The sequence below is a fragment of the Littorina saxatilis genome, linkage group LG1, assembly GCF_037325665.1.
Source record: "Littorina saxatilis isolate snail1 linkage group LG1, US_GU_Lsax_2.0, whole genome shotgun sequence".
NCBI classification, from domain to species: Eukaryota; Metazoa; Mollusca; class Gastropoda; order Littorinimorpha; family Littorinidae; genus Littorina; species Littorina saxatilis.
Window position 1 is genome coordinate 111,001,966 of NC_090245.1, and position 16,264 is coordinate 111,018,229.

General features: G+C 44.2%; 1 protein-coding gene across 1 annotated transcript in view; it reads left to right on the plus strand.

Moving 5' to 3' along the window:
* Positions 1-15,959, plus strand: part of LOC138958216 (mucin-3A-like) — a 77,485-nt gene extending 61,526 nt beyond the window's left edge. Inside the window, exons 14-17 of the mRNA XM_070329319.1 lie at positions 996-1,105; positions 1,646-1,913; positions 8,938-9,045; positions 13,607-15,959. Of these exons, the coding sequence (XP_070185420.1) occupies positions 996-1,105; positions 1,646-1,913; positions 8,938-9,045; positions 13,607-13,938 (818 nt within the window). The 3' untranslated portion in view covers positions 13,939-15,959. The remainder of the gene's footprint in view (positions 1-995; positions 1,106-1,645; positions 1,914-8,937; positions 9,046-13,606) is intronic.
* Positions 15,960-16,264: the final 305 nt, after the last annotated feature.

The following is a 16,264-nucleotide window of genomic DNA, read 5'->3' on the forward strand; positions in this document are numbered from 1 at the left end:
CATTTTTTATATATATTTTTTTTTATCCCCGAGTACGCTAGTACTTGGGCTCAGCAGACTTTAATTGTGTGTCTGTCTGTGTGTCTTTCTCCACTTAACAGTTTATTGCTGGGAAACTACTGGGCGCAGTTCGTTCAAAAGTTGATACACTAACTTGATAATAGGTCCGATTGATCGTATTAAAACTTCATAATGTTACCTGGGACCTAAATGCGAAATAAACCACAAAAACGACTTGGCCGTAGGAGGAGTTCACACCGGCGGGGCAACTCGCAGCCATTGAGCTGATAGAACAGCCGAACGCGTCACACAAAAATACGTCATGACAAAGTTACACGCAAAGCGAAAGAGACTTTGACGTCATTTACTTTTGTTCGGAATTTTCCGTCTGTTCCTAGCTTGTCAGTGAAGACCTGACGTGAGTAAGCTTACCCAAAACGTCTTTGTTCTCTGTTCACATTGCAGCTGTGAAATAATCAGTCTTGTGTCTCGGTCGTGTAGGTACAGAGTTTGCTTCTGCAATCATTGTGTTCGTGTTAATGACGGCTTCATAAGACAAAATAATAAGCGAATCTATCGCGAGGAAGACGTTTATGTACAAATCACCGAACCCAACCCATTTTTTGTGTGCATTTTTCTGAAGAATAAACTGCATGTGGTTAATTTCATCCGTTTAATGCTTGTCGAAACGAGCCATACGGCTTTAGAATAAAAGATTTCACGCATTGCTTGGCCATCTGATCACAGATGAGGTCGCAGTTTGTAGGTTGAATCTATGAATCGGCCAGAGATAGATCTGCATTTCTGGTCAGAAACCAACATTCACACCACAGACATTCCAAACATTTATATTTATTGAGCGAGTCAGTCTGAAGAGTACTCGGGTCCAGTGCGAGCGTTTTTTATATCTCAGTTGCATTCAGGCAATATATTGTCATTGTTTGTGGTACTGTCGACAAGAAGAAGCCGCCTGATCTTCTGTAGTGTGGTTTCAGTGAAACCCTTTGTCAGCAAACTGTCGACCAACGCTGACGATACGGTGAATAAGGACAGCCGACTGGTCTTCAATTGTTCCACTCTAGCCTCCGAGGACGGCAGTGGAGAGGTAATGTGCAGCATCGAGTTATTTCTCTTCCATCAAAGACATGCATTTCAAAGATGTCCTCGTCATTTACATGCCACAAACAGTGAAGGTTGAGTATCCCTTTTGTATTTAGACATGTAGTGTCTTGTCCATGACGCCATCCTCTGTACCGGTGAGGCGATCTATCAAATAGAAAACTATTTGATTACTTGTTGCTGTATCAGCTAATGAGTGCCCCCCCCCTCCCCATTTAATTCAACAAAGACAAAAGGCAGTCCTGAAGCATATTTATTTGGTTACAAAAATGTATTCAAAGAATTACAAATAAAGTGCGGCATACAATCAGTTGAAACATTGGAGAACAACAAGCCATGCTTTTAAGCGTGCTCATAAAAACAGTATGAGATCGGATTTAAGCATCAATTTAGTCATGCAAACCTCGGTTTGATCAGAATTGGTAGAAAATCACGGACACCAAAGACTACTCGACGTATGTGTTGCAAGAAACTAGCGTGGATATGGCAGTACACCAGTGTCTCCTGTGTGTGTATGTGTTGCCAGAAACTATCATGGGTATGGCAGTACACAGACTCGGACCCGAGCGACGCTGACTGGACCAACGTGGACGAGTCGAGTGCGGACCTGACCATCACCAAAAACACCACTGTCCCGGAGCACGGCTGTTTCACCATCTACTCCTCCTCGCTGACCCTGGCGGAGATGAAGGGCGAATACTCCGGTCGCTACTACCGCTGCTTCGTCGTGGTTGATGGCAAAGCCTTCATGGGCAGTTCGGGAATGCATCATATTGGTCAGCTTGGCCAGCAAAGTGAGTATACACCCCCCCCCCCCAAAAAAAAAAAAAAAAGTCGCGTAAGGCGAAATTACTACATTTAGTCAAGCTGTCGAACTCACGGAATGAAACTAAACGCACTGTATTTTTTTCACCAAGACAGTACAGCTTCGTCAATCCCCGCGAAAAGGAAATCCCTCACATCCCACGTGCAAAACGCAGTGAAATTGACACGCCAGAATAGCGCGGTAGCGTATTGTGCAAAGCAAGAAAGCGCGCTTTTCTGTATTCGTGGTAACTTTCTGAGCTTGTTTTGAATACCGCCTATCATATCTCAATCAATCAATCAATCAATATGAAGCTTATATAGCGCGTATTCCGTGGGTACAGTTCTAAGCGCTTGTCGAAGAGTTGTCAACACAGAACTAACAAAGAAACTAACATCTACAGACGGACACGAACCCTATCACACACTAGAAAACCCTGATAAACATACAACAGACAACTGTTTAACAACAATGTACACATCAATAGCTAGGTCCAAACAAAATAATATTAAACACAAAAAAACACCTCTCACAGAACACAGCACAAGAATGTATTTTGGGGCACAACACATCCCGTCGAACCTGAAAGTCGCAGCCAGCTACGGGAAGAACTGAGTCTTCAACCTACTCTTGAACGCGTCAAGAGAGTGGCTCTGGCGAAGCTCAAGCGTCAGGGAGTTCCAGACGGAGGGGCCCGCGGAGGGAAATGCACGCTGACCAGCAGATGCGAGTTTCGAGCGAGGGATGTGAAGGTGGAGTGGGTCAGCAGGAGAACGAAAGGGACGGTCGGAGGGCTGGGTGTACAGGTCCAGGGAGGATTGAAGGTACTCGGGAGCAGAGTCGTTGATACACTTGTAGACCAGAGTGGACAGTTTGTAGGAGATTCGGGTGTTGACAGGGAGCCAGTGCAAGGAGCGAAGTAGGGGGGGGGGGGATGTGATTTCGCTTCGTCTTCCTCAACGTCAGCCTGGCAGCAGCGTTCTGAACTCGTTGTAGGCCATGAATGGATGAGGCCCGGGAGGCCAGCCAGAAGGGAGTTGCAGTAGTCCAGACGACTGAAGATGAGGGAGACAACCATCTTGATACAGGCGTCGTGGGTGAGGTAGCGACGGATGGAGGCGATGCGTCGTAGGTGGAAAAAGCAGGTCTTGATGATGAAGGAGATGTGTGTCTGCATGGAGAGAGTGGAGTCGAGAAAGACGCCAAGGCTCTTGACAGCAGGGGAGAATGGAACAGTCGCGTCATCCAGCTGGAGGTCGGTCACAGTGAGGGAAGCAATCGTCTGTCGTGTTCCAACGAGAAGGGCCTCCGTCTTCTCACTGTTCAGCTTCAACTTGTTCTCAGTCATCCAGTTCTTGATGTCAGTGAAACAACTGGAGATGGATCCCAGGAGATGGTCAACGTCCTCCGGCTTGGCGCTGTTCTGGAGCTGCGTGTCATCGGCAAAAGAGTTGTAGTTGAAGCCGTGGCGTTCGATGACCAGGGAGAGGGGTTGGGTCTACAGGGTGAAAAGGACAGGGCAGAGGACAGACCCTTGTGGGACGCCGAAGCGGCCAGGGACAGGCTGGGAAGAGAACGAATCAGTGGTGACAGTCTGAGAGCGGTTCTGGAGGTAGTTCCGGAACCAAGAGAGGGCGGTGTTGTGAATGCCGAACGTGGAACTGAGGCGATCGACGAGTAGCTGATGGTCGATCGTGTCGAAGGCCGCAGAAAGGTCCAGCAGCACAAGGGCAGAGACGAGACCGCTATCTGTTGCGTTCAGGAGGTCCGTGGTGATTCGCAGGAGCGCCGTCTCGGTGCTGTGGTGAGGGCGGTACGCTGACTGGTACACTGGCATCAGCGAGTTAACTGGCACGGTTGGCCTAGTGGTAAGGCGTCCGCCCCGTGATCGGGAGGTCGTGGGTTCGAACCCCGGCCGGGTCATACCTAAGACTTTAAAATTGGCAATCTAGTGGCTGCTCCGCCTGGCGTCTGGCATTATGGGGTTAGTGCTAGGACTGGTTGGTCCGGTGTCAGAATAATGTGACTGGGTGAGACATGAAGCCTGTGCTGCGACTTCTGTCTTGTGTGTGGCGCACGTTATATGTCAAAGCAGCACCGCCCTGATATGGCCCTTCGTGGTCGGCTGGGCGTTAAGCAAACAAACAAACAAACAAATCAGCGAGTTCCGAAATAGGTGGGCGCTCAACTGCTCCAGGATGATACGCTCCAGAAGCTTGGAGAGAAAGGGCAGGTTGGACACAGGACGGTAGTTCTTCAACTCGTTGACGTCAAGGCCGGGCTTCTTGATGAGTGGGCGAACAACGGCAGACTTGAAGCAGTCGGGAACGACGCCTGTGGCCAGGGAGATGTTGATGATATCTGTGATAGACGGCAGGAGCTTGTCCAGACACTTGGTGAAGAGGAAGCCTGGCAGGGGGTCTAGCTCGCAGGTCTTGATGTTTTGAGTGACAGGCTGAAAGCACGTGAGGGGGGAACCGGAGAAGGAGGGGGAGGGTGGGGACGGGACGAAGGGCTGCTGATCGAGTGTTCTCCGAAGCTTGTCAATCTTGTCCTTGAATAACTCCGGGATATCTTGTGGTGGGTGAGCAGTGGGTAAGGGGGCAGCGGGGGAGGAGCCCAGGAGAGAGGACATGATAGAGAACAGCTCCCTGGATGATGAGGCGTTGGCGATGCGGTCGTGGAAGTGCTCGACCTTGGCAGCAGTGATGGCTTGCGTGACTCGAAGCAGCGCATCCCTGAGAATCTGCCGGTGAACCTCAAGGCCAGAGTGTCGCCATGCACGCTCCGCTCGCCGTCTCTCGATATGTTTTTGTAATAAGGAAATGATAAAGAATAAGATGAAATCATTTTTGGATCGATTTCTTACATTTTATTCGTAAGACTAATTAATCTATTTTCGTTAATTGTGATCACATTTTAAGAGTAAACATGACATATGTATATATTTTTAGATTCAGAATGTGATGAAGAATTTTACGAAAAGCCGGATATGATGTCATCAAAGACATTTGTCAAAAAAATGAATTAAAAAAAAAGATCTTGAGAAGTTTCATGAAGATCGGTCCAGTAGTTTTCTCTGAATCGCTCTACACACACACACACACACACACACACACACACACACACACACACACACACACACACACACACACACACACATACACCACGACCCTTGTCTCAATTCCCCTCTCTACGTTAAAACATTTAGTTAAAACTTGACTAAATGAAAACAAGTCGCGTAAGGCGAAATAACAACATTTAGTCAAGCTGTCGAACTCACAGAATAAAACTGAACGCACTGCATTTTTTCACCAAGACCGCATACTCGTAGTTTCGTCAGTCCACCGCTCGTGGCAAAGGCAGTGAAATTGACGAGCCAGAATAGTGCGGTAATGGTCGCGCTGAGCAGAATAACACACTTTTCTGTATCTCTATTCTTTTTAGCGTACTGAGTTTGTTTTTAATCCAAGCATATCATATCTATATGTTTTTGGAATCAGCTAGGGACCGACAAGGAATAAGATGAAATTGTTTCTAAATCGATTTCGGACAATGAATTTTCATCATAATTTTGATATTTTTAATTTTCAGAGCTTGTTTGTAATCCAAATATAACATATGTATATGTTTTTAGAATCAGAAAATGACGAAGAATAAGATGAAATTGTTTTTGGATCGTTTAAAAAAATAATGTTATGACAAGTTTTCGATTTTTAATGACCAAATTATTAATTATTTTTTACGCCACCAAGCTGAAATGCAATACCAAAGTCCGGCCTTCGTCGAAGATTGCTTTGCCAAAATTTCAATCAATTTGATTGAAAAATGAGGGTGTGACAGTGCCGCCTCAACTGTTACAAAAAAACCGGATATGACGTCATCAAAGGTATTTATCGAAAAAAATGAAAAAAATGTCCGGGGATATCATTCCCAGGAACTCTCATGTCAAATTTTATAAAGATCGGTCCAGTAGTTTAGTCTGAATCGCTCTACACACACACACACACACACACACACACACACACACACACACACACACACACACACACACACAAACACACACACACACACACACACACACACACACACATACACCACGACCCTCGTCTCGATTCCCCCTCTATGTTAAAACATTTAGTCAAAACTTGACTAAATGTAAAAAATAAAAAAATAAAATTAAAAATAAAAAAAAATACATTAACAACAACAAGGCTTTTTGACACCGGCCCTGGTGAGAAGGGAAGAGAAAAACATGAAAAAGATTTTTCCTTGTGAAAAATACTTACACAAACATCAACAACAACAACAACACAATCAACAACAACACAATCAACAACAACAACAACAACAACACAAACAACAACAGCAACAACAACAACAACAACAACAACAACACAACAACAAGGCTTTTTTACACCGGCCCTGGTGAGTAGGGAAGAGTAAGCTGAGGGCAGCCGGGACTGTGTTAGTGATTGGTAAAGGTAGGCTGGGAGAGAAAAGCAGACTGAGAAATTGATATAGAGAAGTATCAGAGAGTTTTTCCAACTCTATCATACTTTACTTGAAAAGGACATTGAAGAAAACCATAAAAAAAATACATTCAGCTTCTCGCTCTTCCTTGTTGTTGTTGTTGTTGTTGTTGTTGTTGTTGTTGTTGTTGTTGTTGTTGTTGTTGTTGTTGGTTCTTCTTCTTCTTCTTCTTTAGTTGTTTTAACAGGAAAAAGGCTTAAACTTTATGTTGTGTTGGGTATGCATGCTCTAGTGTTCGCCCGCGAGAGGGCAGCAGTGTTTAAGCGCGAAAAAGAAGCGCCATGACACGTTCGTCTGATAACGTTATAAATCAACCGCATCGAAACTACACATTTTAAAGTTAATTACCCCATAGCTAGGCCAATATAAACGCTTACGTGTATTCAGTGTAGTGATATGGTTCGTTATTTTGACTCGAACAAGTATAACGACTCTGCCTTCGTCACTATATCGAACCCTATTGCTTCGCTGAAAACACGATAGCTGTTCATATATACTGTTCAAAAAAAGAAACGCATAGCTTGTAATATTTGGTTAATTTAGTTATATGGCTACAAGGATATCCACCAAACTGCAGAAAATGTTTATCTGGTCGTCGACCTTTCGTCCATTGCCACAAGTGAGCTCTGCACGTGACGCATGCGTTATCAGTGGCTACAATGTCAAAATTGCTCATTTGGCATGACCACTCGTCATGCTTCAGTGTAATCTCGTGAAACTCGGGGAATATTGAGCTCTCACCATGTCTTCCAAAACCCATAAAAGCGGATTGTTCGCCACAAAGAAATCAGACGACAATTCAGCGACGAAAAATGGCCCGATTGAGCAGAGAAGACCGCCAAATTGCATTGGGTCGTTTACAAGCAGGCCAAAGTCAAAGTGCAATCGCCAGGCACTTCCACGTGTCCCAGAGCACCATCAGTAGACTGTGGGTCAGGTTTCAAGCCACTGGCTCAGTTGCTGACTTGCCACGAGCGGGAAGACCAAGGGCGACAACTGCTGCTCACGACCGCTTCATACGGCTCCGCCACCTCCGGAATCGTTTCCTGTCGGCCTCATCTTCTGTCCAGGCTCTCCCCGGGCCACACCGATTATCGGACCAGACCGTGCGGAACCGCCTGCATGAAGCTGGTTTGAGAGCTCGCAGGCCTCACAGAGGAGCTGTCCTCACCCGCCGCCATCGCCAGAACCGAGTGCAGTGGGGCAACCAGCACCTTCGCTGGACCGTCCGGAATCACTGGAGACACGTGTGGTTCAGCGACGAGTCCTACTTCCTGCTCCAGCGACATGATGGTCGGAGGAGGGTCTACCGGAGAGTAAACGAACGTTACGCGCCCAACTGTGTGGATGAGGCACCCGTTCATGGTGGTGGAGGCGTCATGGTGTGGGGGGCGATCAATACCGCTGGAAGGAGCACCCTGGTGCACGTCCAAGGGCGCATAACTGCCCAGCGATACGTGGAGGAAATTCTGCGCCCACACGCCCTTCCTCTTCTGGCTGACCAGGATGCCATATTCCAGCAGGACAACGCTCGCCCGCACACAGCACGACTCACCACCCAGTTCCTCACCGACCACCATGTCCAGGTGCTTCCCTGGCCATCCATGTCGCCAGACATGAACCCGATAGAACACCTCTGGGATGAATTGGACAGACGTGTGCGCAGGCGAGAAGAAGCGCCGGCAAATCACCGCGATCTATTGCAGGCACTTCAGGAGGAGTGGGACACCATCCCACAGCAAGATATCCGGCATCTGATCCAGTCCATGCCCAGAAGGTGCCGGGCAGTTGTTGCTGCTCAAGGCAGTCACACCCCCTACTGACTTGACAGCCTCGGCACCCAATCGTATTGATTGACTGATTGATTTGAAGATGCAAATGAACTGTGTGTGCATTCAACTGTGTCCATACCAAATTTCAAACAAATAATCTAAATATTGGATTTTCTGTAAATTTTTTCGAAAAATAAAACAAATTTGGCAAGTAGCAACTATGCGTTTCTTTTTTTGAACAGTATATAACGGAAATATTTGGTTCATTTGAATAATCAGCGAGTTTTAATAATGAGCAGTGTTCGCCTGTCTATTAAAATACAACTAAATGTTGACATTTTCCCAAATGTTTCCAAACAAATAGAGCTTTGAAACGTTAGACATTTCTAGGGTTTGATGACCCCAAGACATGAGCCAAGTCTAGTTGACTCTCGTCAAATGTCAAGGCTACAGTGGGGTTGAGTTTGGGTCTTAAAATTGTGCATTTCTTCAGTTTATTTGACGCTTCAACTTTGAAACTTTACACATTTGTAGTTTTGAATGACCTTCAGATATGTTCAATGGCTGTTGTACCTTCGTCAAATGTTAAAGTCACTGAGAGGTCGAGTATACGTCATCGAGTGGAAGAGTATCGATTTGTTGTTGCATTTTAAAGAGAAGCTTGTTACTTACGCCGCACACTGTACACGACACAATGCCGTCTTTCAGAGAGCCCGGAAAAGACTGGAATTGGTTACATCCTCTGGGTGTGCCTGGGAGCGCTATGTGGTCTTCTCCTGATCACACTAGCAGCGTTGGCCTGTAGAAGAAAACAGGGTAAGTATTCTCTTGCTATTAGTATAATCGACTAGAAACTGGGTTTTTTGTACACGTTTGGAAGGTGGGCGTTTAAAAGTACTATATCCTATACACAGTTTTTGACCCAAAGTAGTGGATGGAAGTTTGCTCGATACTGTGCGCTTACAAGGTAGTTTACGGTATAATTATTTAAGTTATTGAGACATCCCAGTGCACTAAGGGATTTATAGAGCAAATAGAGAAAATTCATTATTGAACGAAGCGCATAGCGCTGAGTTTAATAATTATTTTCGAGATTTGCTCTATAAATCCCTCAGTGCACTGGGATTGTTTCAATAACGATATTGTCGGTACCGCCAGTCCCGTCGCGATATAACCTTGAATGGTTGGAAACGACGTTAAACACCAAATAAAGAAAGAAAGAAAGAAAGGTACCGCCAGAGAAAAAAGAAGATTCAAAACGCACATTTTGCTACGCGCATTTGGATAGGCATAACTGTGTGGTCAGGTCGTGTAAGATCTACTTGTGTGTGGGCTGTCTCAAGTGTGTCGTGCTTTCGTCACACGCAAACTCTTGTTTTAATTTCTGTTGGTAAATTCCAGTGTAGCGTTAAGGCTGGAGTATACACCTGAGGCCATATTTCAAAGTGGTTAGGCAGTTTTAAAGGTTTGTTTTTATGTTAGTTCAGTGTTTTGTTTATCAGGAAAAAACAAAATGAATAGAGCTTGTCGCGCAAAATGTTGAGATAACGACTGAAGTTTGAGCATAGGTATAAAAACAATTCACGCAAACCCTACTGAAGAAATTGTGATATTGTATTGTGAATATGAAAACAAAATAACAATCAGATGATCACAAACAGAAGAAGAGAAAAAGGCAAGCAAAATGGAACATCAAACATGGTGATTTTAGAGGTGAATTTGGAAAAAAACCACTTATGTATCCATTTTTGAAGCCCAATTTCAAGCATGGAACACAGTCAAACATACATTAACAGTGTTAAAGTGGTTACAGTTTTCAGAAATAGTGTTAGATAACAAGTTGAGTTATCCCTCTTCACCACTTTTAAAAGAAATACACCTCTTGTCGCGCAACATTTTGAACTGTGATGCTTTTACTACCCCCAACCCCTACTCATTTTTCAGAAAAGAGTGCATATTATCTTAAAAATAGAAAACCAAGGTAGTCAGTTGATCAAAACTTAAGAACAAAAATAGGGAAGCAAAATAGAACATCCAACATAGTGATTTAACTGGTGAATTAAAAAAAAAATCATTTTATTAGCTGAATTTAAAGCTTCGAAGACAGAAACAAATAAATTAAAAGTGCTAAAGTAGTTACAGTGTTCAGAAATAGTGTTAGATACCAAGTTGAGTTATCCCTCTTCATCACAGTTAAAAGAAACACACCTCTTAATTGCCGCGCAAAATCTTGAACTGTGATGCTTTTACTACCCCCACCCCACCCATTTTTCAGAAAAGAGTGTATATTAACTTCCAAATAGAAAAGCAAGGTAGTCAGATGATCAAAAACTTCAGAACAGAAATAGGGAAGCAAAAAAGAACATCCAACAGAGTGATTTAACTGGTGAATTCAGAAAAACACACTTTTTTTACTTATTTTATAAGCTGAATTTAAAGCTTGGAAGACAGAAACATATAAATTAAAAGTGCTAAAGTGGTTACAGTGTTCAGAAATAGTGTTACATACCAAGTTGAGTTATCCCTCTTCATCACAGTTAAAAGAAACACACCTCTTGTCAAGAAAAATCTTGAACTGTGATGCTTTTACTACCCCCACCCCCTACCCATTTTTCAGAAAAGAGTGCATGTTATCTTCCAAATAGAAAACCAAGGTAATCAGATGATCAAAAACTTAAGAAGATAAATAGGGAAGCAAAATAGAATATCCAACATAGTGATTTAACTGGTGAATTCAGAAAAAAAAAACTTTTTTTACTCATTTTATTAGCTGAATTTAAAGCTTGGAAGACAGAAAAAAATAAATTCAAAGTGCTAAAGTAGTTACAGTGTTCAGAAATAGTGTTAGATACCAAGTTGAGTTATCCCTCTTCATCACAGTTAAAAGAAACACACCTCTTGTCGCGCAAAATCTTGAACTGTGATGCTTTTACTACCCCCACCCCCTACCCATTCTTCAGAAAAGAGTGCATATTATCTTCTAAATAGAAAACCAAGGTAATCAGATGATCAAAACTTAAGAAGATAAATAGGGAAGCAAAATAGAATATCCAACATAGTGATTTAACTGGTGAATTCAGAAAAAACACACACTTTTTTTTATCATTTTTGAAGCTGAATTTAAAGCTTGGAAGACAGAACAATATAAATTAAAAGTGCTAAAGTGGTTACAGTGTTCAGAAATAGTGTTAGATACTAAGTTGAGTTTTCGCTCTTTATCACAGTTAAAAGAAACACACCTCTTGTCGTGCAAAATCTTGAACTGTGATCCTTTTACTACCCCCGCCCCCTACCCATTTGAACAGAAAAGAGTGCATATTCTCTTTACAGCCGCTTCTATTTTTAGATCATCATCAGTGGGCTTAACTGTGGCACAGGCGCCTGCGATCTGTCAGGGAAAAAAAAACTTCTGCTTTGAGCCGCAGGAAATGTATGGTTATTTTTTGGTAAAGTGAAGAATATAAGCTACATATGTCATTAATTAATTCTGAAGATGAGAGTACAGTCTCGCTTTGGCAAAGGGCGTGAGAATACGCTCTGTGGAACAGTTAGCGCACTCAAGCGCATCGCCATTAGCCAACCAACTGGTTCACATCAGTCATGTGACACCAGTACTTACTGACAATTATTAGTATTATTATTATTGAACCCTCACTTACCAACCCCCTTCTCACGATCTTCCCGCTTTTGAAAACCCTCGTCTTTTGTCAGATGTTCTGTGTATTTTCCCTTATTTGCCTTCTTTTTAAGATCTCTCCCACCCCCCAACCCCATTGGAGATCTTTTTAATATCTGTAACTTTGCCACCGTTGGCCCCTGTCTGCCATAGTTCCATCAGGTAGTATGTTCATAATTATCATAATCTCTGTAACTTTGCCTCCGTTGGCCCCTGACTGCCATAGTTCTATCAGTAAGTATGTTCATTTCATGATCTGTGTAACTTTGCCTCCGTTTCCCCGTGACTGCCATAGTTCTATCAGGTAGTATGTTCATTTCATAATCTCTGTAACTTTGCCTCCGTTGGCCCCTGACTGCCATAGTTCTATCAGGTAGTAAGTTCATAATTATCATAATCTCTGTAACTTTGCTTCTGTTTACCCTGACTGCCATAGTTCTATCAGGTAGTAAGTTCATTCCATGATTTGTGTAACTTTTCTTCCGTTTCCCCCTGACTGCCAAAGTTCGATTTGGTAGTATGTTCATGATCTGTGTAACTTTGCCTCCGTTGGCCCCTGACTGCCATAGTTCTATCAGGTAGTATGTTCATTCCATGATTTGTGTAACTTTGCCTCCGTTGGCCCCTGACTGCCATAGTTCTATCAGGTAGTATGTTCATTCCATGGTCTGTATAACTTTGCCTCCGTTGGCCCCTGACTGCCATAGTTCTATCAGGTAGTATGTTCATTTCATGATTTGTGTAACTTTGCTTCCGTTGGCCCCTGACTGCCATAGTTCTATCAGGTAGTATGTTCATTCCATGGTCTGTATAACTTTGCCTCCGTTGGCCCCTGACTGCCATAGTTCTATCAGGTAGTATGTTCATTCCATGGTCTGTATAACTTTGCAATCCCCTGACAAGGGAAACAACCGATTTAAAGTGCCATTTGAAACTGCAGCATGCTAGGTGATTGCCTTCCCTGGATACATTTTTCTCAATTTTGGTCAAATAAATTGTTATAGCTTGTAACTCGCCTGCATCATACAGCACTAACAACAACCATAGCTTGCAGTCCTTTGCCTCCCCCCCCCCCCACCCCCACCCCCAATACTGAAGAGACGATACACATAACCAACCAACCCCAAAATGTCACTAAAAGTAAAACGGGTAATTATGGGAAGCACTTCAAGGGAAGTTACTCTACGATCGTGTAAACCTTTGATTTATGTAATCTTTTCTACTTAACACAAATGCTTTGGAATGAGGAAAACGGAATAACACACATGTAATAAGGGTTTCGAAAAAGGAAAACGGAATAACACACATGCAATAAGGGTTTCGAAAAAGAAAAGGAAAGTTGAAAGATAAACGATCAAGTTAGTGGCTTACTTTCTCAGTTGCCATTTTGAGCAGTTTTCCTTGGACCTTTTAAAATTCAAGGGAGATCGATCAGCTGTTCTTCTTATTACAGGGATTCTCCTAATTCCTCACTTGAGTCAATACTACTACAACTTCCACTACTACTTCCACTACTATTATTAATACTACTACTACTACTACTTCTGCTGCTGCTGCTGCTACTACTACTACTACTACTACTACTTCTACTACTACTACTACTTCTACTTCTACTTCTACTACTACTACTACTACTACTACTAGTAATAATCACACTTTTTTTGTTTTTAAATCGCTTTTGAAATATCTTGTTGGTTTCAGAGAAATACGTTCACAGAAGCTTCTTCGGACATGTTCCATCCACGGGGACTTCTAGTGCACTGAGTAGCGGCCCTCCGATAGGACTGCTCAACAGAGCGCCCTCCACCATGCCTGTGATTGAAGAGGATTTAGAGTCGGCCAGTACCTATCGCTCGTCACGAGCCGACAGCAAGTCCTCAGAGGGATCCACCAGTACTATGTCCGGTGGTACTACTGTCTCGGACGGAACTACTGCCTCGGACGATACTACTGCCTCCGACGGTACTACTGCCTCCGACGGTACTTTCTCAGACATTTACTACCACGCCCCTGGCTACACAGGATATAATTAGCAGGAATTGCGTTAAACGCACATGTCAGGCAATTCACCGGCTTTCTGAAAACTTCGTCCTGGTGAGAAGTACCAGCCAGTATTTCACCTGACATACATTTTTGACATACAAGTGTTGGGCCTGACAAGTGTAAGGCCGTTGCCGGTGAACAATTAATTGTCCAAGTTTTCTTTGAAGGAAGGAATCGCATCCGGGATTAAGGCAGACCCCATGGATCACCTTGTACACCTAGCCCCTGATACAGTCCCATACTTGTACACCTAGCCCCTGATACAGTCCCATACTTGTACACCTAGCCCCTGATACAGTCCCATACTTGTACACCTAGCCCCTGATACAGTCCCATACTTGTACACCTAGCCCCTGATACAGTCCCATACTTGTACACCAAGCCCCTGATACAGTCCCATACTTGTACACCTAGCCCCTGATACAGTCCCATACTTGTACACCTAGCCCCTGATACAGTCCCATACTTGTACACCTAGCCCCTGATACAGTCCATACTTGTACACCTAGCCCCTGATACAGTACCATACTTTTACACCTAGCCCCTGATACAGTACCATACTTGTACACATAGCCCCTGATACAGTCCCATACTTGTGCACCTAGCCCCTGATACAGTCCCATACTTGAACACCTAGCCCCTGGTACAGTCCCATACTTGAACACCTAGCCCCTGATGAAGACCCATACTTGAACACCTAGCCCCACAAAAGACCCATACTTGTACTTCTAGGCCTTAAGGAGAACACATACTTGTATACCTAGCCCCTGATGAAGACCTATTATTGTACACCTAGCCCCACAAAAGACCAATGCTTGTACTCCTAGCCCCGGATGAAGACCCATACTTGTACACCTAGCCCATGAGGAAGACCCATACATGTGAACCTAGCCCTTAAGGAAGACCCATACTTGTACACCTAGCCCATGAGGAAGACCCATACATGTGAACCTAGCCCCTAAGGAAGACCCATACTTGTACACCTAACCCATGAGGAAGACCCATACATGTGAACCTACCCCCTAAGGAAGACCCATGCTTGTACACCTAACCCATGAGGAAGACCCATACATGTGAACTTCTCCCCTCAGGAAGACCCAAGTTTGTGCACCTAGCCCCTGAAGAAGACCCATACACGTGAACCTAGCTCCTAAGGAAGACCCATCGTTTTACAATTCCCTACTGACGAAGACCCATACATGTGAACCTAGCTCCCAAGGAAGACCCATCGTTTTACAACTCGCGACTGACGAAGACCCATACATGTGAACCTAGCTCCAAAGGAAGACCCATCGTTTTACAACTCGCGACTGACGAAGACCCATACATGTGAACCTAGCTCCCAAGGAAGACCCATCGTTTTACAACTCGAGACTGACGAAGACCCATACATGTGAACCTAGCTCCCAAGGAAGACCCATCGTTTTACAACTCGCGACTGACGAAGACCCATACTTCTTCACTTAGTCCCTGGTTTGGACTGAGCTACTGTCCCTGGGTGTGAAATTGACCTCCGCTCATTCCGGTCCTGGACATGATTTTGAGGTTTTCAAAGGTCTAAACATTTGCATGATGCTTGTGCCGGTGATGCCAGACACCTCTGTGGCTACGGTGTCAGCCACTGTACTGATGTTGTCGCGTGCAGGCCAGCACATCTGCAGACTACGTTCCCTGTGAATGCAAGAGTGACATACATGTAACAGCCTTCACTAATGACATGTGTTGGTTTGCACGTTTACTTGTTACTAGTGCTGTATTCCGGCCAGTACTCCGGTAGTTCCATGCTGGTTTGTGCGTTTGCTTGTTGCTAGTGTTGTATTCCGGCCGGTATCCGGTAGTTCCATGCTGGTTTGTGCGTTTGCTTGTTGCTAGTGTTGTATTCCGGCCGGTACTCCGGTAGTTCCATGCTGGTTTGTGTGTTTGCTTGTTACTAGTGCTGTATTCCGGCCGGTACTCCGGTAGTTCCATGCTGGTTTGTGTGTTTGCTTGTTACTAGTGCTGTAGTCCGGCCGGTAGTTCCATGCTGGTTTGTGCGTTTGCTTGTTACTAGTGTTGTATTCCGGCCGGTAGTTCCATGCTGGTTTGTGTGTTTGCTTGTTACTAGTGCTGTATTCCGGCCGGTACTCCGGTAGTTCCATGCTGGTTTGTGTGTTTGCTTGTTAATTGTGTTGTATTCCGGCCGGTACTCCGGTAGTTCCATGCTGGTTTGTGCGTTTGCTTGTTACTAGTGCTGTATTCCGGCCGGTACTCCGGTAGTTCCATATCCTTATTACAAATTACACGTATTTTACTTGTACTAGTTCAAACATGTCTTAA